The 21,350-nt window shown below is 51.8% G+C and overlaps 1 protein-coding gene across 1 annotated transcript in view; it reads left to right on the forward strand.

The window, feature by feature from the left end:
- The first annotated feature begins 18,838 nt into the window (after positions 1 to 18,838).
- SHROOM4 (shroom family member 4) overlaps positions 18,839 to 21,350 on the forward strand; it is a 138,117-nt gene continuing 135,605 nt past the window's right edge. The window contains exon 1 of the mRNA XM_074276950.1: positions 18,839 to 19,154. Coding sequence (XP_074133051.1) covers positions 18,990 to 19,154 — 165 coding nt within the window. The 5' untranslated portion in view covers positions 18,839 to 18,989. The remainder of the gene's footprint in view (positions 19,155 to 21,350) is intronic.

A 21,350-nucleotide genomic window follows, 5' to 3' on the forward strand; every position in this document is an offset into this window, starting at 1 on the left:
GACTGCAGATAGAATGCCTTGTTGAAAGACAGAAGACTCTCAAGTGGTTATTGGTCAAAAAGTCTCGATTGCACACCTACTATGTGCAGGCTTCGGTGCCATCTAGGCCTGCCTCGTGTTGGGGGGGAGCCCCCTCTTGGCTCTCTGGGCCCGACATGTGTGGGCTTAGGGATTCCTGGATTGACGTGACCCCTCACTGAGGCACTCTCCTCTGGGAGCCTCCCAGCAGCCGGGCCCTTACTTGAGCCTTTTGTGCAGTGGGGACGCGATGAGCATTTGTACGGCACCTACTGTGTGCCTGGCACTGGGCTGAGTGCTTTTTTCCCCAATACGATTTCCCCGGGTCCTCACAACAGCCTTGTGAAGGAGGGTCTATTGTGACCCCTGTGTCACAGCTCAGGAACTTAAGAGAGATTGGGGCCGAGTGACTTGCCCGAGACGCTGACGGGGTGTGGCTGGATTTGAATTCTGGGCTTCCAGACTTGGGCCCCAGCACTCTGCCCCTTGTACCACTCTCCTCTTGCCTCATGCATTTCTGCAAACTGGCCTTCCAAACCCTTAGGCTGCCAAGTCAGCCTCCACCCAATTAACAGAGGCAGAGCACTAAAGTAAGTCACTCTGCTGCTCAAGAAGTGCCAGTGGTTCCCTACTGCCTCCACAACAAAGCAGCAATTGTGTTTGGCTTCCTCCATGCGGTCTCTGTCCCAGCCAAGCTGGCCTGCTTGTTCCCAGAACTAGAGATTGCATCTGCTGCCTCCGGGTGTTTGCAAAGCCCACCTTCTCCCCCTGCCCCCTCTCTGGGAGGCCATTTGTCTCAGGCCCAGCTCTGACATCTGGCTGCCGTGTTCATGGTACTTTAAGGTTGCTCTCAGCACACAGACTTCCCAGAACTGTTAGCAACCAGGCTCTCCTGGCATTTCCCTCCCATTTCACAGGGAACACTGAGGTTTGGAGAGGACCAGCAACTTAGCGAGAGTCCAATGGCTTAGCAGTGTGGAAGGCGGTTTGACGCCGGCCTTCTCGCCTCTGCCCACTCTGCTGGGCTCCCTCCCAGTGGGTCCCATGGGAGATATCAGAGTCCACAGAGGCTCATGGGATGGGCCTCCGCACTCCATGGGCAAATACTGAGCCCAGAGGAGGGCTTTTCCCTCAGTCTCTCCCCAGGAGGCATGAAGATAGGACATCTCTGCTCACCCCAGTCCTGGAAAATTGGATTCACTTGAGTTCAATCCAATCCCGTCTGACAAGCGCCTCCCGGGTACCAGGCACACAAAGCCCCCGACCCCCAGAGCTTCCATTCCCCTGCGCCCAGACAGTGGCTGGAACCTGCATGGGCTCCAAAGGGCGAATGTTGAGGGTGTCCTGGCGGGGAGGCGGAGCTCATCCTTGGCCTTGAGGCAGACCTCGGCTGGCTGGCTCAGTGGAGGATGAAAGGCGTTCTAAGTGGGCCAAGGGCAAAGCAGGGTGCTGGGAAAGGAAAAGGCAACCTTCCCTGCCCTGTTGTTGTTTAGTCCTAAACCTCCACAGGGGGTATGCCAAGCAAACCAGTTTTCCATGGCCCAGGTTAATCATTAGTGGCCTTGCCTGTAGCCCTGCCGCTCTTGGTGGAGCCCTTCCTGCTTCTTCCAGACGGGGCACGTTACTCTCCTTCTACACCTCTGCCTCTCTGTGTGTTTGGACTTCAATGCTCAATGAGGGGCCTCTGCCCAAACCTCGACAGAGAGGCCTCAGTGGGTCCCAGCCTCTGCCCTCTGCCCACCTTGTCCTGGGCACGATGAGTCATTAGTGAACAAGAGAGAGCAGACTCAGTCTATTGGCTTCCAGATGGCCTGGTCTGTATCGTTTCTGGATGCCAGGGTGGGGAAGGGGATCCCAGAGGGCAACCAGATGTTTAGAAGATGGAGGGTTACCCCAGGCTGCACCTCCGGCAGGACCAGATTGGAGGCAGAAGGTACTATCGGAGGCCCGTCTGGGCTGGGTGGACAAGGTCAGCTCCAGAGAGTCAGACAGTAGTAGATGGAGCCGTGCTGCCTGTGATGTAAAGAAAAACACAGTCACCACTTAGTCACAGCTCCCTGTCCTTCTGCAGTGATGATGGCCAAAAAGACAATTGCTATTGTCGTTAAAGTCGTGTCTGACTCCGAGGCCCCCTTGGGGATTTTCTTGGCAGAGATCCTGGAGTGTTTCCCATTTCCTTCTTTTTTTTTTCCTTTTTTTAAAAATTAATTTTATAATTATATATTTTTTGACAGAACATATGCCTGGGTAATTTTTTACATTATCCCTTGCACTCACTTTTGTTCTGCCTTTTTCCTTCCCTCCCTCTACTTTCTCCCCTAGATGACAGACAGTCCCATACATGTTAAACATGTTATAGTATATCCTAGATACAATCTATGTGTGCAGAACCCAATTTCTTGTTGCACTGGAAGGATTGGATTCAGAAGTAAAATTAACCTGGGTAGAAATACAATAGTGCAAACAGTTTACACTCATTTCCCAGTGTTCCTTCTCTGGCCGTAGCTGATTCTGTCCATCATTGATCAACTGGAACTGAATTAGATCTTCTCTTTGTCCAAGATATCCACTTCCATCAGAATCCATCCTCATACAGTATTGGTGAAGTGTATAATGATCTCCTGGTTCTATTCATTTCACTCAGCATCAGTTGACGTAAGTCTCTCCAAAGCTCTCTGTATTCCTCCTGTTGGTCATTTCTTACAGATTAATAATATTCCATCACATTCATATACCACAATTTACCCAACCATTCTCCAATGGATGGGTATCCATTCAACTTCCAGTTTCTAGCTACAACAAAAAGAGCTGCCACCAACATTTTGGCCCATACAGGTCCCGTCCCCTTCTTTAGTATTTCTTTCCAGATTGCTCTCCAGAATGCATTTTGATCTTATCTTGGTATATGGTGTTAAATGTGGGTCCATGCCTAATTTCTGCCATTCTAATTTCCAGGTTTCCCAGCAGTTTTTGTCAAATAGTGAATTCTTATCCCAAAAGTTGGGATCTTTGGGTTTGTCAAACACTAGATTGCTATAGTTGTGCACTATTTTGTCTTGCGAACCTGCTCCCCACAGTCTCTCTGTCTTCATTCAGGTGTGTAGCTGGCCAGTCTGATACCCAGAATCCTAGAGTTAGAAGTTGTTGAAACTGCTTTCTGGAAGAACCATCCTCATTCCAATACCGTCTTTAGGGATGGAGGTCAGAGATGCAGCCTCCTCGGGGAGACTGGGTCCCTTCTGTCCCAGGGAGCCCACGAGGACGCTTTTCCTAGCTGCCCAGGGAAAGGTGCTCACCCAGAGACAGGCAGATGGTAGCCATCCGTTCTGGATGAACCAGGCCCTATTCAGCAATACAATCATTTTTTGGAGGAAGTAGGCAGAATTAGGCCCGACCCACATGAGGGACTGACTTTCCCAGTGTAGAAAGCCCCTCCCTGGATACAGCTAGGTAACTCACCTGAAACCCAGAGAGCTTCCTTAAGCTCGTCTGGACCCTGGAAGGCTAGGGGTCACATGGGATGTATTAGAGGCAGAGGCCAGGTCTCCAAGTCTGAGACCAGACAGGGCTACCTGGGCTTGATGTTACAGAAAGGAGGCACTAACCACGAGGAGGCCCTTGGCAGTTGGCAAAGCACCAGCCTCGATTCACTGCACCACCAAATGTTCATCCCTTGATAATAATGACCCTCAAGGGAGGGTCATGCAAGGGAAACACATTCAAGAATGGGCACAGAGGAAGTGGGGGTAGATCTTTGGAGGCTCAAATGGTGTGATCTGCCTTGAAACTTGCATGGGAGGCCAGCATCATTGGAGACACTGCCAAGGACCAGGATCTTTTTCCCCTTTTTTATTGAAACTTTTTATTTTCTTTTTCTTTTATTTTTATTTATTTATTTATTTATTTATTGAAACTTTTTATTTTCAAATCATATGCAAAGATAATTTGTCACCTCTGACTCTTGCAAAACCTTGCGTTCCAATTCCACCCCCCCTCCTTGGGGAAGGATCTTTTCAAGGCTACTCAGTTCTCTGTCCAAGGTGTAGATGCTGCCAGTGTGTCAAAGGCAGGTGATTGGCCCCTTCTGCAGATCCAAGGCTGCCGTGGCAGGGGCCAGGGTCTTCCTAGAGCCTCAGCTACACTCAATAGGCCTGGGACCAGAAGTCCCAGAGACACAGACCTTTCCAGGCTCCAGACAAGGAAAGAGTCGGCTCAGAGGCAGGCGGGAAAGAAAGAGGGAAAGGAGACACCTGGGCCCTCATCCTTAGCACCCAGAGCTCTTCGGTGGCGGAGGCCAGCACGGTTTCACCATCACGAAGGCCCATCTCTTCCAAGAACAGTTGCTGAAGAACATGGCTTGGAGGTAATTGAAGTAGGGATCTCTTAACGTCTCTTGATTTTCTTTTGGAGGTACATTTGGTGGGCCAGGAGATGGCCCCTCTGATGGTCTCCTCAGCTGGGGATCAGAACCTGAGAGGTAGGAGGGACCACAGCTGCCTCTACTCCCGTGCAGACACCAAATGGGATCCCTATTGTAATACTGCCGGACAAATGTGGCCTCAGCCTCTCCTTGAGGAGCTCCAGGGAAAGCACCTCCTGCCCTTCTTACATGCTGAACGGAGGCCGAGGCTCCTCCTGCCAAAGACATTCCTCTCTCTGTGTCTGTCTGTCTCTCTCCCCCTTCCTACTTTCCACAGAAAGACACGAGGCTCTGGCCTAATTCATGCCCTGGCTTTAATGAAACATCTGGCTGACTCTAAAGGGAGGGTCTAGATCTCCTTCTGTGGGACTATGCTGCCACGTTGGAGGGAAGGGAGTTAGCCTTTGTCCCCCTGGACCGGTGGTCCTCAAACTTTTTAAATAGGGGCCAGTTCACTGTCCCTCAGACTGTGGGAGGGCCGGACTATAGGAAAAACAAAAACTCACACTCTGTCTCCGCCCCTCAGCCCATTTGCCATAACAGGCGGGCCGCATCTGGCCCATGGGCCATAGTTTGAGAACCCCTGCCCTGGCCCCAGAGAGCAGAGCTAGGAGCAATGGGGGGCAGTGACACTACAGAGGCCCATTTGGCCTTAGCCTAAGGACAAACTTGGCAAACGATCCGAGCTCTGACCAACTGGAAGAAGCTGCCTTGAGAGGTGATAAGTCCCCCATTGCCGGAGCTCAAGTAGAGGCTGGACCCATCCCCAGTAGGAATTGTTTGGAGGGGATTCTGGGGAGTGGGGAGGCTCAAATGGATTCTGAGCTCCCGACCAACAAGGGCTGCTGGGATTCTGTGAATCCCTCAATCAGATTAAGAGGAAGTCTCTGTGAGTGCTTGTGTATACATATGTGTATGTGTGTGTGTGTGTGTGTGTGTGTGTGTGTGTGACAGACAGACAGACACAGACACAGAGAGAAAACAGAGAAACATACAGAGAGAACAAAGACAGAGACAGAGACTGACACAGAGAAAAAACAGAGACAGAAAGAGACAGAGAAAGAGAGAAAACAGAGACAGAGATACAAAGACAAAGACAAAACAGAGAGAGAGAGAGAAACAGAAAGAGAGGGGGCAGAGACAGAGAGACAGAGACAGAAAGAAAGACAGAAAGATGGAGAGACAAAACAGAGAGAGAGAAAAAACAGAGACAGAGAGAAAGAGAGAGGCAGAGACAGAGAGACAGACACAGATACAGAGACAGACAGACACAAATAGAAAACAGACAAAAGGAGAGAAAATGGAGAGACAGAGAAAGAGAAAACAGAGAGGGGAGAGAGAGGAGAGAGAGGAGAGAGAGAGAGAGAGAGAGAGAGAGAGAGAGAGAGAGAGAGAGAGAGAGAGAGAGAGAGAGAGAGAGAGAGACAAAGACAGAGAGAGACAGAGACAGAGAGAGAGACAGAGAGACAGAGAGAGAAAAAGACAGAGAGAGACAGAGACAGAGACAGAGAGAGACAGAGAGAGAGACAGAGAGACAGAGAGAGAGAAAGAGAGAGAGAGTGAGAGTGACAGTGAGAGTGTGTGTGTATGTGTGTGTGTGTGTGTGTGTGTGTGTGTGCGTGCGTGTGTGCTCGTGTGTAGCACGGCCATGCCTTTCCTAAAGAAAACATGTGGAGAGAGTAGTGCCTTTCACAGGAGCAGCTGAAGCCCCGAGACAGAGGCAGCCTGTTGGGGCCGGATGGCTCTGGGCTGCGGCCAAGAACGGGTTGCTCCTTGGGAGCTAGGATCCTCAAGACACTGTGGGTTTCTTCACTGGCCTATTGAAAAAGAATTTGGCCAAGAGCAAAAAGGAAAGGGAAAATAAGGCTCCCACAGAGAAAGGGAGAGGGAGAGGACAATCACGAGCTCTTTCCCGCTGGGGGGCTCTGACCTCTCCCTGTGGACAGTGAGTGTCTGGGGGATGAGCCGGACGCCCCTCGATTTCTGTGCCGGGGCCTTCACTCTGGCAGAGCCTTTGTCTTGCCCACATGACTAATGAATCTGCAGCCTGGCCCTCTGCTTCAAGGAGGGCTGCAAACGGGAAGCTTATGGTGCTTTAAAAGTCAGTTAACCAAGCTTCTGGCTTCAGTGGATCAAATGACCAGAGATTCCGAACCTCAGAGGCCTTCAAGTCTGCACCCTCATTAGACAGATGAGGAAACTGAGGCCCAGGGAGGAGAAGTGATCTCTTCATCTCTTCGGGGCTATAAAAGTGAAAACGAAGCCGGATCTGCCTTCAGCCAACTAAGGGCTGGGAAGTGCTTGTGGAAGTCTGTGGTTAGCTAAAGAAAGGTGGCGTGGGTTGAGGAGAGAGAGAAGACTGACATGGTGGGAGGTGGCTGCCGGGAGGCCAGGGGAGGCTTTCTAGGGTAGAGAGGGCTCTTGAGCCTTGGAGGGAACAGAGGGGCCTGACGTTCCAGAGAACCAAGATAAAGCACTTCAATTCTGCTCAAGAAAACCCAGGCCAACTCCCTTCCCAGCTCCCAGCCCTTGGAGGCTCTTTTCCTGTGCTATCAAATGTTTCAGACTCTGACTTCCACAAGTAAGTTTGTATCTCCTCTTGTCCTGGAACGGTGGCCCTCCCCCAAAAGTTCCCCAGTGGAAGGAAGGAGGGAAGGGAGGCTTCCTTTTCCAGGTCCCATAAAGGCCATTTTGAACAAAGGTTACCAGGTCAGTCCAACAAAGTGGGTCATCGGGCCAGGGGAGGGGTTGGTAGTCACGTCTCTCCTGCTGCTGCTTCTGTTTGGCTGAGAGAGGACAGGAAGATGGATGGGGCAGGCCCGCAGCTCCGCTGGAGGCTGGGCCGTCCCTTCCATTAGCCTTGGCTGGGGTGAGCTGCCCGGTCAATAAGATGAACCAAAGATGCTGTTGTAGGACAACTTGGACTGAATGACATGTTCAGGGCAAATTGGGTCAGAGCTCAGTATCTTAGGGATTTGGGGACTAGACTTGGGATTTTCTGGGTTTAGGGAATTCTCTCCAGCTAGGTGCTCTGGGACTCCTCAACTTTTCATTGGAGAGAATTGCCCAGGACACTGAGAAAAGATAGACTGGGCCGGGGTCACAGCACCAGCCATTGTGGAGAGAGAGCTGGCCTCCCAGATAGGAAGAGCAGGTTCAGCCCTAATCTAGGATAAATGACAGCCCATTTCTGAGGCCGACTCCTTGACCTCTACTGAAGAGGCTGTATTCCAGACTTGGGCAAAAATTCAGGATTAACTTAAGAAGGGAATGAGAACAGGGAAGTGGCTTGTTTTCCTCCCTTTCTAGATGGGTAACTTTGAAACATTCAACAGGTTAATGGGATTCTATTTTGCTGATGTTTGTTCATGGTTCTGTTTAATGCTGTTACATTTTATCCCCTCGATCTCTTTGTAAGAGAATGTTGAGTAGTCTTGCTCTTGTTCCCTTTGGCCGGGTCTCATTCAGAGTCAAGTCTGATCTTTTGGAACTGTGGCTGTGGATGAAGGGAAGGCCAATTGCAGCATCTGCAGCCTTGGCTTTGCCAACCTAACAGGCGCTAACTGGAGTCACAGGGAGTTTGTGAATAATTCTATCTTCTGTTCTTAAGAAGCATGCCCTTGGGCTGCCAAATGGTGACGATGTTCCCCTCAAATGGAGAACGAAGTTCCCCTCAAATGGAGAACGAAGTTCCCCTCAAATGGAGAACGATGTTCCTCTCAAATGGAGAACGATGTTCCCCTCAAATGAAGAACGATGTTCCCTTCAAATGGAGAACGATGTTCCCTTCAAATGGAGAACGATGTTCTTCTCAAATGGAGAACGATGTTCCCTTCAAATGGAGAACGATGTTCTTCTCAAATGGAGAACGATGTTCCCCTCAAGGCCAACCTGAAAACCTTGTTTCTCTCCCAGCTTTAAAATCGCTTTGCAATAGTGAGGACCTATTTGAGATGAGAGGATACAAAACTGTGGGAGCCCCAGGGAACATTTTCATGAAATCAATTTCAGCACCAAAGGAGGGATGAAGAAGGCCATTGATGGAGGTGAGACAATATTGGGGGGTATGGAGGGAGGAGTAGGGGGCGTGGGGCTGCGGGGATGGAAGGTGAGAGCAATGTCGAACTGGTCATGAGGGTATATGGGGAGTGTGAGCCGTGGGTGCACACCCGGAGACGAGCCCGTGCTCGTTCACACACTTGGCTTAGGACATCGAAAGGTGAAGAGAGAGAGCGAGACGAAGCCATTGCAGGGGGAAGGGGGAAAAAGATACCTATAGGCCCTGATGAAGATGGAGGCTAGAGTTGGGAGGACTGGGACACAGGGAGAGGTTTAAGGACAGGGGACTTGAGATATGAGAGAGAAAGCAGTGTCAGAGGAGGACATCACAGATTGGTTAACTTGAAGGAGGTCAGAAATGGAGAGAAGGTGCCAGTCTCGGGAGAGGGATCTCCACACGTATACTGGAGTTAGGAGAGAAGGGAATCGGGGAGCAGGTGTAGCCCGGAACACGGGTGCTAAGCTGCTTGAGAGAGGAGGAAAAGTAGGACCTCGAAATGGAGAACAGCAGCCAGGAGCCACACAGGCCAGTGTCCAGAGAGCTGAACTCAGCCCCTAAGGTAGAGTGAAGGCTGGGTAGCAACAGGTGGAGGAGGAAAGAGAAGGAAGGGGGATCATCAGCAGGAGATAATTGTGCAAATAAAGAACCCAGGAAAGGCCAAAAAGCAGACTGAGCCCGGAACCTGGGACTTTTTGAAGGCCTGGGCTAGCCTGTGGAGTTTCCCCATACTCTGCTCCTCATTAATAGGAGCAGGGATTTGAACCACATTGGCCCCAAGACCCCTCCTGACAGGCTGGCAGTGTTTGCTCGCTTCCTTTGGACCCTTACACCGGTAAGCTGACCCAGGCTCACTGAGCACGCGCCCCAGACAGCCCCCCGTTGGGGACAACCTGGGAACTGCTTGGATTCTTGAAACTGCTCCTTTCTTCACGCCGGGTGCATCCCCTGTTCCTTCTCTGGGAACTCGGCTGTCTGTCTAGTGGTAAATTACAGTCCTCCGAGCTTTTAACAAACAAGGTGGTCTCTGATTAGAACCCGTCCGAGCCGTCGCCTTTGCTAACCAGCAAATGGGTAACATTGATGATGGGTTTCAAATGAAAATGGAGCTGCCTGCCAACCTTTTGCATAATTCTTGCTCATAATGATCCTTGTAGAAGATCATTTAGATGGCAATTACAGAGCTAGAAGAGTAACCAATTTTTAGACTGACAATTGAGCTATTAAGGAATGACAAAATGGGCATTTAGATAAGAAAGACACTGATAAGCTGAAGAGACACCCGGCTAATGAAGAGCTTTGAAATCACAGCACTGCAGGAATGGCGGAAGCAATTGGGGCCTTTGAAAGAGAAGATGGGGGCGTGTAGAGAGGGCAGAGAAGTGGCTGTGTCTGCTGCCATCAGCAAGAGCCAGGAATAGTGAGGGAGGCAGATTCAGGCCCCGTTGCTAACACTGGGAACCATCCTCATGTGATGAGGGCTGACTGGGGTGGTGGAGAACTCCCCATCCTTGGAGGAGGAGGTAAGGGATGTCGTTCAGTTCATGGTCTTGGAGACCACTCCTTTGCTAGAATTCTCCAGAAGTACCAGTAAATCGTCTCAAGAATGATTTCGGGGCGATCCCCTCAAATGACACTACTGCCTGTGTTCGTAATTAATCCACTCGGTGGGATGACAGACCTTTCTTAAGTTTCCCCTCTACGCAACAGGTCTGTTGTTAGGGGAGATCCCCAGCTAAATTAAGATGGAAGTTCTGTCCCTGGGAACAGAGGTTGCTGTCCCCCGTCCCCCCCCCCCCAAGAAGGCACTGAGGCCCATAGGCGAACACACATGTCAGCAGGATCCGAGCCGAGGAGCTGGGAGTTCAGAATCAGGGTAAGAGGGCCCTCCATCCCCCGGCTTGGGCAGGGAGAGGGCATCTGAGTGGGCACCCCAAAGATGGGCGAGGCAGTGGGAGGTGAAGACTGGAAGAGGCAAGGGGCGGGACACAAGGCCTTTGGGGAGGAGGGGGAGAAGATCGGAGCGGGAGCAGAAATTCGACAGGTGCTCATTCCCACATGGGGAATCGTTTCCCTTGGGCCTCCCCTTGCTCCCAAATAGACAGGCTGCTTCCATTTGAAGAGCTCAGTGAGATCTCGAGTCCTCCAAGAGCTAATGTGGTAGCTGAATTGGGATGAAAGGCCCTGAGCTGTCACTTGGGGTCTCGCTCTCTCAAGATATGGGAGCCATGTGTTGCCTTTGTGAGTAGATGCGGTCGTTGCATTGGAAGGTTTGCCTCAATGGTTTGTATCTGTAAAATAAGCCAAGCCTGTGGGGTGAGCGTATATTGGGAAAGGGAGGTGAGCTCTCTATGTGGGATGTCATTACCAATTTTTTTTCCCTGAGGCAATTGGGGTTAAGTGACTTGCCCAGGGTCACACAGCTAGGAAGTGTTAAGTGTTTGAGACCAGATTTGAACTTGGGTCCTCCTGACTTCAGGCCTAGGCTCCATCCACTGCGCCCCTAGCTGCCCCATCATCAAGGCGATCAAGAGTCATATCTCCACTCAATGAGTCCATAAATATGATGAAGCACCTACTGTGGACTAGGTAGCCCCCAATGAGCTCTGTCTGTACAAGGAAAGGCCAGAACTTGCCTTAAGGAGAGGATGTTCTAATGGGGGACAAAACCTGAAGAAATTGGCAATCATACCCAGTGGATGAAAGGCAACTTCAAAAGGAGGGAAGGCTCCAGGAGCTGGGGGAGGCCCTCCACAGGAATGAGAGGTCTGAGCTGAGGCTCTAGGAAGTCAAGGATTCTGACAAATGGCAGTGGGGGAGTTCACGCCAGGCAGGGGAGCACAGACACAGTCAGGAGCAGAAGGAGTGGCAGGGAGGCTTGTGGCTGATCTAGACAGAACATGCAGGCTCACAAGGTATAAGAAGCCTAGAAAAGAAGGGCCTGGGTTCGAAGGTTTCTTAATGAGAGGCTGGAGAGAGCGTGTTCGGAAGAATGGCATCAAATGCAGCCTATAGTTTGAGAATTGTTGATTAGGCTGGAGAAAAAAATCAGACCGTTGTTTCTGGCAAGGAACAGACTGTTGGCAGCTTTGGAGAGTGGGATCTCTGTGACAACTCTGGAGAGTGGGATTTCAATGGAGGGCTGAGGTTAGAAGCTGCACTGCAGAGAGTTCAGAAGAGACCAAAGGGAAGGAAAGTGGAGTTGACCAGTGACAGCAGCTTTTTAAAAACATTTTTTATTATAGCTTTTTATATATGCATGGGTAATTTTTCAACCCTGAACCTTGCAAAATTTGTTTCAACTTTTCCCCTCCTTCCCCCCCCTCCCCTAGATGGCAGGTAGTCCCATACATGTTAAACATGTTAAAGTATATGTTAAATATAATATATGTTTACATATTTATATAGTTATCTTATTGTACAAGAAAGATCGGATTTAGAAAGTAGATAAAAATAACCTGAAAAGAAAAAACAAAAATGCAAGCAAATAATAACAGAAAGAGTACAAATGCTGTGTTGTGGTCCACACATTTCCCAGACTTCTTTCTCTAGGTGTAGCTGGTTCTGTCCATCACTGACCAATTGGAGCTGAATTGGATTTTCTCATTGCCGAAGATAGCCACTTCCATCAGAATTGACCCTCACATATAGTCCTGTTGTTGAAGTGTATAGTGATCTCTTGGTTCTGCTCATTTCACTTAGCGTCAGCTCATGTAAGTCTCTCCAAGCCTCTCTGAAATCATCCTGCTGGTCATTGCTTACAGAACAATAATATTCCATAACATTCATTTACTATAATTTACCCAACCATTCTCCAAGTGATGGGCATCCATTCATTTTCCAGTGTCTAGCCACTACAAAAAGAGCTGCCACAAACATTTTGGCACATACAGGTCCCTTTCCCTTCTTTAGCATTTCTTTGGTATATAAGCCCAGTCGTAGCACTGCTGGGTCAAAGGGGATGCACAGTTTGATAACTTTTTGGGCATAATTCCAGATTGCTCTCCAGAATGGCTGGATTCTTTCACAACTCCACCAACAATGCATCAGTATCCCAGTTTTCCCATATCCCCTCCAACATTCATCATTATTTGTTCCTGTCATCTTAGCCAATCTGACAGGTGTGTACTGGTATCTCAGAGTTGTCTTAATTTACATTTCTCTGATCAATAGTGATTTGGAACACTCTTTCATATGAGTGGAAATAGTTTCAATTTCATTATCTGAAAATTGTCTGTTCATATCCTTTGACCATTTATCAATTGGAGAATGGCTTGATTTCTTATAAATTAGAGTCAGTTCTCTATATATTTTGTAAATGAGGCCTTTATCAGAACCTTGAACTGTAAAAATGTTTTCCCAATTTGTTACTTCTCTTCTAATCTTGTTTGCATTAGTTTTGTTTGTACAAAAGCTTTTTAATTTGATGTAATCAAAATTTTCTGTTTTGTGATCAATAATGGTCTCTAGTTCTCCTTTGGTCACAAATTCCTTCCTCCTCCACAAGTCTGAGAGGTAAACTATCCTCTGTTCCTCTAATTTGTTTATGATCTCCTTCTTTATGCCTAAATAATGAACCCATTTTGATCTTATCTTGGTATGTGGTATTAAGTGTGGGTCCATGCCTAATTTCTGCCATACTAATTTCCAGTTTTCCCAGCAGTTTTTGTCAAATAATGAATTGTTATCCCAAAAGTTGGGATCTTTGGGTTTGTCAAACACTAGATTGCTATAGTTATTGACTATTTTGTCCTGTGAACCTAACCTATTCCACTGATCAACTAGTCTATTTCTAAGCCAATACCAAATGGTTTTGGTGACTGCTGCTTTATAATATAGTTTTAGATCAGGTACAGCTAGGCCACCTTCATTTGATTTTTTTTTTTTCATTTTCATTTTCCCTTGAAATTCTCGACCTTTTGTTCTTCCATATGAATTTTGTGGTTATTTTTTCTAGGTCATTAAAATAGTTTCTTGGGAGTCTGATTGGTATAACACTAAATAAATAGATTAGTTTAGGGAGTATTGTCATTTTTATTATATTCGCTTGGCCAATCTAAGAGCACTTAATATTTTTCCAATTATTTAAATCTGACTTTATTTTTGTGGCAAGTGTTTTGTAATTTTGCTCATATAATTCCTGACTTTCCTTTGGTAGATAGGTTCTCAAATATTTTATACTATCAACAGTTATTTTGAATGGAATTTCTCTGTGTATCTCTTGCTGTTGGAGTTTGTTGGTGATATATAAGAATGCTGAGAATTTATGTATATTTATTTTGTATCTTGCAACTCTGCTAAAGTTGTGAATTATTTCTAATAGCTTTTTAGTTGATTCTTTAGGATTCTCTATGTCTACCATCATATCATCTGCAAAGAGTGATAGTTTGGTTTCCTCATTACCTACTCTAATTCCTTTAATCTCTTTCTTGACTCTTATTGCAGAGGCTAGCATTTCTAACACAATATTGAATAGTAATGGTGATAGTGGGCAACCTTGTTTCACTCCTGATCTTACTGGGAAAAGTTCCAGTTTATCCCCATTACATATGATGCTTACTGACGGTTTTAAATATATACTCCTGATTATTTTGAGGAATAGTCCATTTATTTCTATACTCTCAAGTGTTTTTAGTAGGAATGGTGACTGCTTTTTAATGCATAAAAATCCATGTCCCCCTGTGTTTGTGGTCTAGCCCTAAGCTGAGGAGGCCTGGCCCTGCTTTGGTGGACAGCATTGTTTCATGAATCCATATGCTAGGAAGCCCCTTTCTACACCTGCGACAGGCCCTTTGTTCTTTGCTCTCTGGACTCCTGGTACATAGATTTGGTTCACAGACAGCTCTTAACAAATGCCTTTTCTGTGGTCTAGACTTGGGATTTCTCCTGGGAGGGGGGAGCTCCCTGTACCCATGCCAGTCAGGACCCTCTGAAGAAAGTTCCCTGAGCCACTGGGGGTTAAACAATTTTTCTGGGGTTACTAGTCAATCAATGTGTTTGAGGTGGGATTTGAACCAGGGGCTTCCTGGCTCCAAGGGTAGTTTTTGATCTACTGAGTTCTGTTGCCTTGCACTTAGGTGCTTACTGAATGCCCATTGGATCATGGGTGCTTACTAAATGCCTGTTGAATCATGGGTGCTTACTGAGTGCCCATTGGATAGTGGGTGCTTATTGAATGCCTTTTGGATTGTGGATGCTTACTAAACGGTTGTTGACTTGCTTGGCTTATAAATTTCTGTCGGGAAGGGAGATTTGTTCTGGTTAAATTTGAGAACTGGAGCTGGAAAATATCAAGCCTATCCATTGGAGGAAAAGCATCGATGAGCATAAATCCACTGAGTCCCAAACCCCAGATGCCCACAGACAGAAAGCAGCTCCGACCACATCTCATCTTTCTTCTGAGTGACCTGTCTGTTCACTGCCGGCCTTCCCAAGAGGTGCTGCGTCATGTGAATTTGTTCATTAGGTCAAACAATACTGCTAGTCAAGAAGTTTTTAAGCTGCCTCTGACCCTGAAGTGGGGAAATCCAGGCTCAGCCCTGGGGAGTCCAATGGTAAATGGTTCCCTACGAGAGTGTCCAGAGGCAAGGGGATAGCATGGGAAGAAGTCCTGGGAACATGCCCTTTCATGTGAAGGGTCCCGGAAATGGCCACGCCAGGTTCAAGGTATTCTCTGGGCTCGCTTCTACTAAAAAACCTAAAACCCTCAAATGAGGAAACCCCCAAAGCCTTCATGGCCCCAGCCCCCCTCCCCCACTGATGTGTTTACTGGTTCTCTAACCAACCAGAGAGCACGATTAGTGCAAAAAGAAAGCATTTAATCAAATAGTGTAGTAAAAAGCTGTTAGTATGACTGTTGAACTTGGTAAATAACACGATCACGGCAGAGGAATCAAGGAGCATTTCTTAAGTGCCTACTATGTATAGAAAAAAACCCCTGCTCTTAAAGAGTAAGGGGAGACAGTGGCTGGCACACTGTGGGTACTTCAGAAGAGTCAATCGCTTGAGAAACCTGTATATAAGTAGGTACATAGAAGATCCCTACAGAATGGGAGGAAAGTACCCTCAGAGGTGAAACTGGGAGCGGCTGGGGCACCTCAGAAAGGCTCCTGTGGAAGGTATCTTCTGAGCTCCGGTTGAGGAAGCCCAAGATTCTGAGAGGTGAGGGGGGAGAGCGCTCCAAGGATGGCGGATTGCCAGTTCGGAGACGTGCAGATGGGAGACTGAGCAAGTAGGAGGCGTTAAGGCAAGCTGGCCAGCTAGGCCAACAACACACAACAGGGTGTGTAGAGGCGTGTAATGTGGGAGAAGACTGAGAGCCAGGAAGGGGCCAGCTTGGGAAGGGCTTTAAATACCAAACAGAGGTGATTTTTCATGCTAGAGGAAGTGGGAAAACACTGGCATTGAGAGAGAGAGAGAGAGAGAGAGAGAGAGAGAGAGAGAGAGAGAGAGAGAGAGAGACAGAGACAGAGACAAACAGAAACAGAGACAGAGAAACAGAGACAGACAGACAAACAGAAACAGACAGAGACAGAAACAGACGGAGAAACAAAGAGAGAGACAGAGAGAAAAACAAAAACAGAGATTGAGAGAGAGACAGAGACAGAGACATTACACATACAGTCCACACTGTATTTTAGGAACATCACTTTGGCAGCTGAATGGAGACTTAGATTGAGACAAGGGAAATATCCTCTACTGAATGCTGGTCCTTTGAGGGCATGCTTATCCACAAGTGCACAAATGATATCATCAAATGGATCTCCAAGAGCAGGCTTGCTGGGGTGGCTACCACTAGGACCCCTGTGGGGAGCCACAGCTCCCATCTCCCATGCTGCAATCTTACCTCCTTAAGAGTTTCTGCTCATAGAGGTCATGATCCTCAGCCCAGAACAACTAACTGAAGGTTAAATATTGTTTACCACCCACTTGGTCCCTCTCCTGGGATCAAGGATAATATGGAAGGAATCCGAAAGGCCTTGGAGTCCAGCCCTCCCATATGGATGTGGACACGGAGGCACCTAGGCGTTCAGTGAGTTGTGTGCAAGGTAGCGTTTGCCAGTCTTGTTTGGATCACGCGCACGTGTGGAGGTCGTGCCCCCTGTGACTTGGAGGCCTATTTTGGAGCAGCTTTTTGTCTTTCCAAATACATGCAACGCAAAGATAATTTTCAACGTTCGCTCTTGCACAACCTTGTGTTCCATATTTTTCACCTTCCCTCCCCTAGACAGAAGTAATCTAGCGTAGGTAAACCGTGTGTAGTTCTTCTAAATGTATTTCCATATTGATCTTGCTACACGAGAAAAATCAGATCAAAAAGGGAAAAGTGCGACGGAGAGTGAGGATGCTCTGTTGTGATCCATCCTCAGTTCCCACAGGCCTCTCTGTGGGTGCAGACGGCTCTCCCCATCACAAGCTCATTGGAACTGGTCTGGATCCTCTCAATGGTGAAGAGAGCCACGTCCATCAGAACGGATCATCGCCTAGTCTTGCTGTTGCCCTGAACAATGCCCCGGTTGTGCTCACGTCACCCAGCATCCTCCAGGCCTCTCTGAAATCATCCTGGGTCGGTTCTTACAGAACAACAGTATTCCGGAATGTTCATAGGTCATCACTTGTTCAGCCATTCCCTAGCTGAGGGCGGCCCACTCCATTTCCAGGTCCTTGTTGGTGGAGTATTTTGGCCAGCAAAAAGGCTCATTGGCTGTGCAGCCATATTTACAGAGGAGCTCTCACCTCCCCCTGACCATTCCCTCGGCCAGGAAGATCCAGGGCTGGAGCTGGAGTCAGAAACACCTCAGTTTCCATCCTAGCTTTGGAGACTGCTCCCGAGCAAGTCGTTTCACTTCCCTGTGCCTCACTTTCCCTATCTGTCACAGGGCCTGTAGGAGGGGAAGGAGAAGGAGGGGATAGCCTCAGGCAGGTTCCAGGCTCCCTCTGCCGCAGCCCTCGGTGACACGCGCTGAGCGCGGTGATCCCCCAGTGGCCTCCCGCTTCACGCACCACCTTGGAGCTGCGTTCTCCCGCCTGGATGGAGGCGGGGGCTGCCTGGGGGTTCCCGGGGCGCTCCGGACCTGGATTGCCATCCGGCCTGCGCTCCTCTCCAACTGAAACTTGGCGTTTCTTTATGAAGAGGTCTGGGGGGGACCACCAAGGTGCCGGTTCTGGCCTCTGGCCCAGCCTCTTCCTTTTTACGAGGAGGCCCGGCCGCCCCCAGGGAGCGGCTTCCACAGGTAAATTTGAACCCACGGCTTCTAACAGCAACCCGGTTCCCTCCGGAGACGGAGACAAGCCGCAGGGAGCCTTCCCCACGTCCGCCCCATGGGCCGAACCCCTGGCTGCCCTGACTTGACATCATGTTACTGGTTTTTTCCGAGTGAAATATGGTCTAGGGGGAGTCTTCTAAGGCCTCCCGGACCATGAGACGCCAGAGCCTCTGGGAAAGGGGATCTCTTCCCCCTTGTCTCCGGGATTGCCAAACGGGCAGAGGTGGCGGCAGCACTGGAGCAAGAGGGCTCGGGTTCCAATCGTGCTACGGCTGCGCCCGACTCGCGGGAGCCCGGCCAAGTTGCTTGAGCCCGCGGGCCTCGGTTTCCTGGGTGAGGCGGAGTAGTGAAAACCACTGATTTTCAACTCCTTGAACTTCAGGATCCATTCAACTCCGTGAACGCTCGGAACCTCAGTTTCTCCTCTCTAAGATAGGCTTAACTCAATCTTTGCACTATCAGCCCCCCAGTGCGGTGGGGAAGGGGGGTCCCGAGAGAGAAGCCCGCCTAGCCCGGGCGGCTCCGCCGCCTCCTCCGCCCCCCTCCACCTTCCCGCCTCGAAGGTCCCGGCCCGAGTGACGGGTGGGCGTCCCGGGCTCCCCGCGCGGGAACGAGCGGCCCTCACTTTCCCATCCCGGGACAGCCAGCAACTAAATCCCCGCGGAGCAGCGCGCGCCCCCCGACCGGCTCCTAACTTAGGATCGCGGGAAGGCAGGCAGGGGGAAAAGGTGGGGGGGGGGAGAACTTGTCTCGAGGGGGGAGGGGGCCCCGGCAGAAGGAAACAATGTAACCGCGGCTGCAAAAAGAGGCCCCGGCGGCCGCCCCCTCCCATTGCTCCTCCGCCTTGTCCATTACGCGCCTTTCCCCGCCCTCCCGGCTCTTTTCCCCCCCATTCCCGGGCCGGCCGCTCGGGCCTTTTTTAAGCTCCCCTCCCTCCCTAGTTCCTTCCCTCTCTCCCTGCCTCCGGAGGGCCCCCCCCCACCCCGGCCCCGGCCCGCCCCCTTGGCCCGCCCCGCCCCGCCCCGTCCCGTCCCGCTGGTACTGCCTCTGGTGCTGCCGCTGCCTCCTCCTCCTCCTCCTTCTTCTCCGCTCGGCTCGCCTCGATTGCCCTGCCCTCCTCGGCCCTGCCACCCGTGCCCTCCCTGCGCTGCGCCGGGCCCGAGGAGCGGGGGCAGCCGGGGCGGAGCGCGATGGTGGCGGCGCTCCGGAGGAGCGGCTAGCGGCCGCCATGGAGCCCGGGGGCAGCGGCGAGGGCAGCGAGGGGCCGGGGGCCAGGATGGAGTTCCGGCCGGGGGCCTGCCAGTACGCCCATGTGCAGCTGCAGGGGGGCGCGCCCTGGGGCTTCACCCTCAAAGGGGGGCTCGAGCACGGCGAGCCGCTGCTGGTGTCCAAGGTAAGCGGCGGCGGCGGCGGCGGTCGGGCTCCGGACGGGCCGGCACCGCGGGTGGGCAGGCGGGCAGAGGGCGCGGACGCGGGAGCGACTCGGCCGGGGGCGCTTCGAGCCCCCCGCCGCCCCTGGGAGAGCGCGGGCTCCTGGGCCAGCGCGCACACGTGTGGACAGGCGCGGAGCGTCGGTGGCCGCCTCCGGACCGGGCCGGGAGGGGGACTGGGAAGTACTTGGGGGCGGCCCGCGGGTAGCGGGAGCAGGCGGGCCCGAAGCGGGCGCGCACCTCGCTGGCCTGCCGCCGGGGGGGGGGGCAGAGGGCCAGCGAAGCTGGGCCGGGACCTGGGGAGCCCCGGGAGCCCCGCTCCAGAGCGGCCCCGCACCCCTGGCGCACGGAGCCCCAGGCGAGCTGCCGGTCGACCCCCGCCGCTCCTGCCCGATCGCCCCGGGGACGGTGCCCCCGAGGACGGAGCGGGAGGCGGAGGAGAGGAAGGAAGGAGCAGGCAGCCGGGTTGAGGCTGAAGCGGTCCGCCTTCCCAAACCTCCTGCCTCCGCGGGCGCGACGAGATCCAAGGAGTTGGCGCGCTCCCCTCCCAGCCCCCTCCTCGCTCACCGCCCTCCCACCCCCCCCACCCCCCGCCTGCTTCTCCCGGGCCCTCCCCGGGCCGCTTCCATCTCGGCAGCCTCCCGGCCGATTTCCAGCCCGGGCTCCCGGGCTCCCGAGTGGGGGGAAGCCCGGGGTTGAGCAGCCCAGCTGTGCCGCCGCCGCTGCCTCAGTGTTTGTTTGTTCTGTGGGGCCGGCATCTGCTGGGAGCCCCCCTGGGCAGGGGGCAGGGAAGAGCGCTGTGAAATGGAGACCACTTCGTGTGAGTGTGTGTGTGTGTGTATGTGAGTGTGTGTGTGTGTGTGTGTGTGTGAGTGCGTGTGAGTGTGAGTGTGTGTGTGTGTGCTCGTGAGCGCGAGCGTGGGGAGGGGGAGACTTGCTTTCTTTTGGAGAAAGAATGTAATTCACCTCGAGGAATCCCTGGAGAGAGAGAGAGAGAGAGGGCCAAGACTCCGTGCTCAACAAACGCCCCGAGAGCGAGCCCCACTCGGGAGGCCAGGCAGCCGGGGAGCGGAGGCCCCGGCGGGAACTGGCTTGGCTGGAAAGGAGGCTGATCTCCCCCCCCCCTTCAGCCTTCCCCTCACACCCTCACACCCCAATGACCCGGCCTGGCCTGACCTCGGCTCCTGGGAGCCCCCCAGGCCTGGCCCCGCCAAGGCTGTTACAGAGTGAGGGCAGGTTGGCTTGGGGTATTTGGCGGCTCCCGAAGCCTTGAGGCACCTCTGTGAGGAGGAGTTCTCTTCCAGTTGGAAGCGGGCCAGTCCCAGCCTCCATCCTGGAAACTCTAGGGGCCCCTCCCCCGTTCCCGGGGTCCCCGGATGGATTTCGAGGGGTCTGGGAACTCCCCTTTTCTCAATGATTGCTTTGACAACGGAGTTTCGGGATAAGGGGTGTTGTGTGTGCTCTTACTTCTTGCATTTTGGGAGAAAGGCCCCATTCCCCAGACTTCAGGGAAGGCGAGGCAGGTCTGGCCTGCAGCCCGTTTCTCTGGCCTCGTACCCTCCCTGAGCCAGCTCTTCCTAAGCCCAGCTTGGCTCCCGTTTGCCCCTATCTAGGCCTTCTCCCGCTTGGGGAATAGATTTCAAGACAACATCCCTCTTGATGTGTGTAGTTGGTGAGTTCTTCTCTAAGCAAACGGGCCCTTTCTTTAGCGAGCTCTGAGCTGGCCCTTCGCTGCCGCTCCGCCTCGGACAGCTTGGGTCCTTGCCTCGGCTCTCTCTCCGAGCCGGACTTTGCAACCTTGGGGGTGGGGAAGGGGGAGGGCCGTTGTAGCTGCTGCGCAAGGCTGGCTCCCCTTCCAAATCTGAGCCCCCTCCGGGGTCAGGGGGGAGTGTGGGCTGAGCCGGGGCCGGCAGTCCGTGGTCTGGACTGGAGAGGAGCGGGCTGGGGGCTGTTAGGCCCCGTGAAATGGCCCAGGCCTTTGGAAGAGGAAGGGTCTCATGCTGGGGGCGGCCCTGTTCTAAGACACCCCCACATGAGCCCTTCAATCGGCCCCCTTCTCTCCCCAGAAAAATCAGTTCCATGGATTTAACCCCCCCCCCCCCCTGTGTCTCCCCTCGACCTCCGGGCCTCCCTTCTGGCCACATGCTCTCATTAGCTGC

The sequence above is a fragment of the Sminthopsis crassicaudata genome, chromosome X (genome assembly GCF_048593235.1).
Source record: "Sminthopsis crassicaudata isolate SCR6 chromosome X, ASM4859323v1, whole genome shotgun sequence".
Classification (NCBI taxonomy): Eukaryota; Metazoa; Chordata; class Mammalia; order Dasyuromorphia; family Dasyuridae; genus Sminthopsis; species Sminthopsis crassicaudata.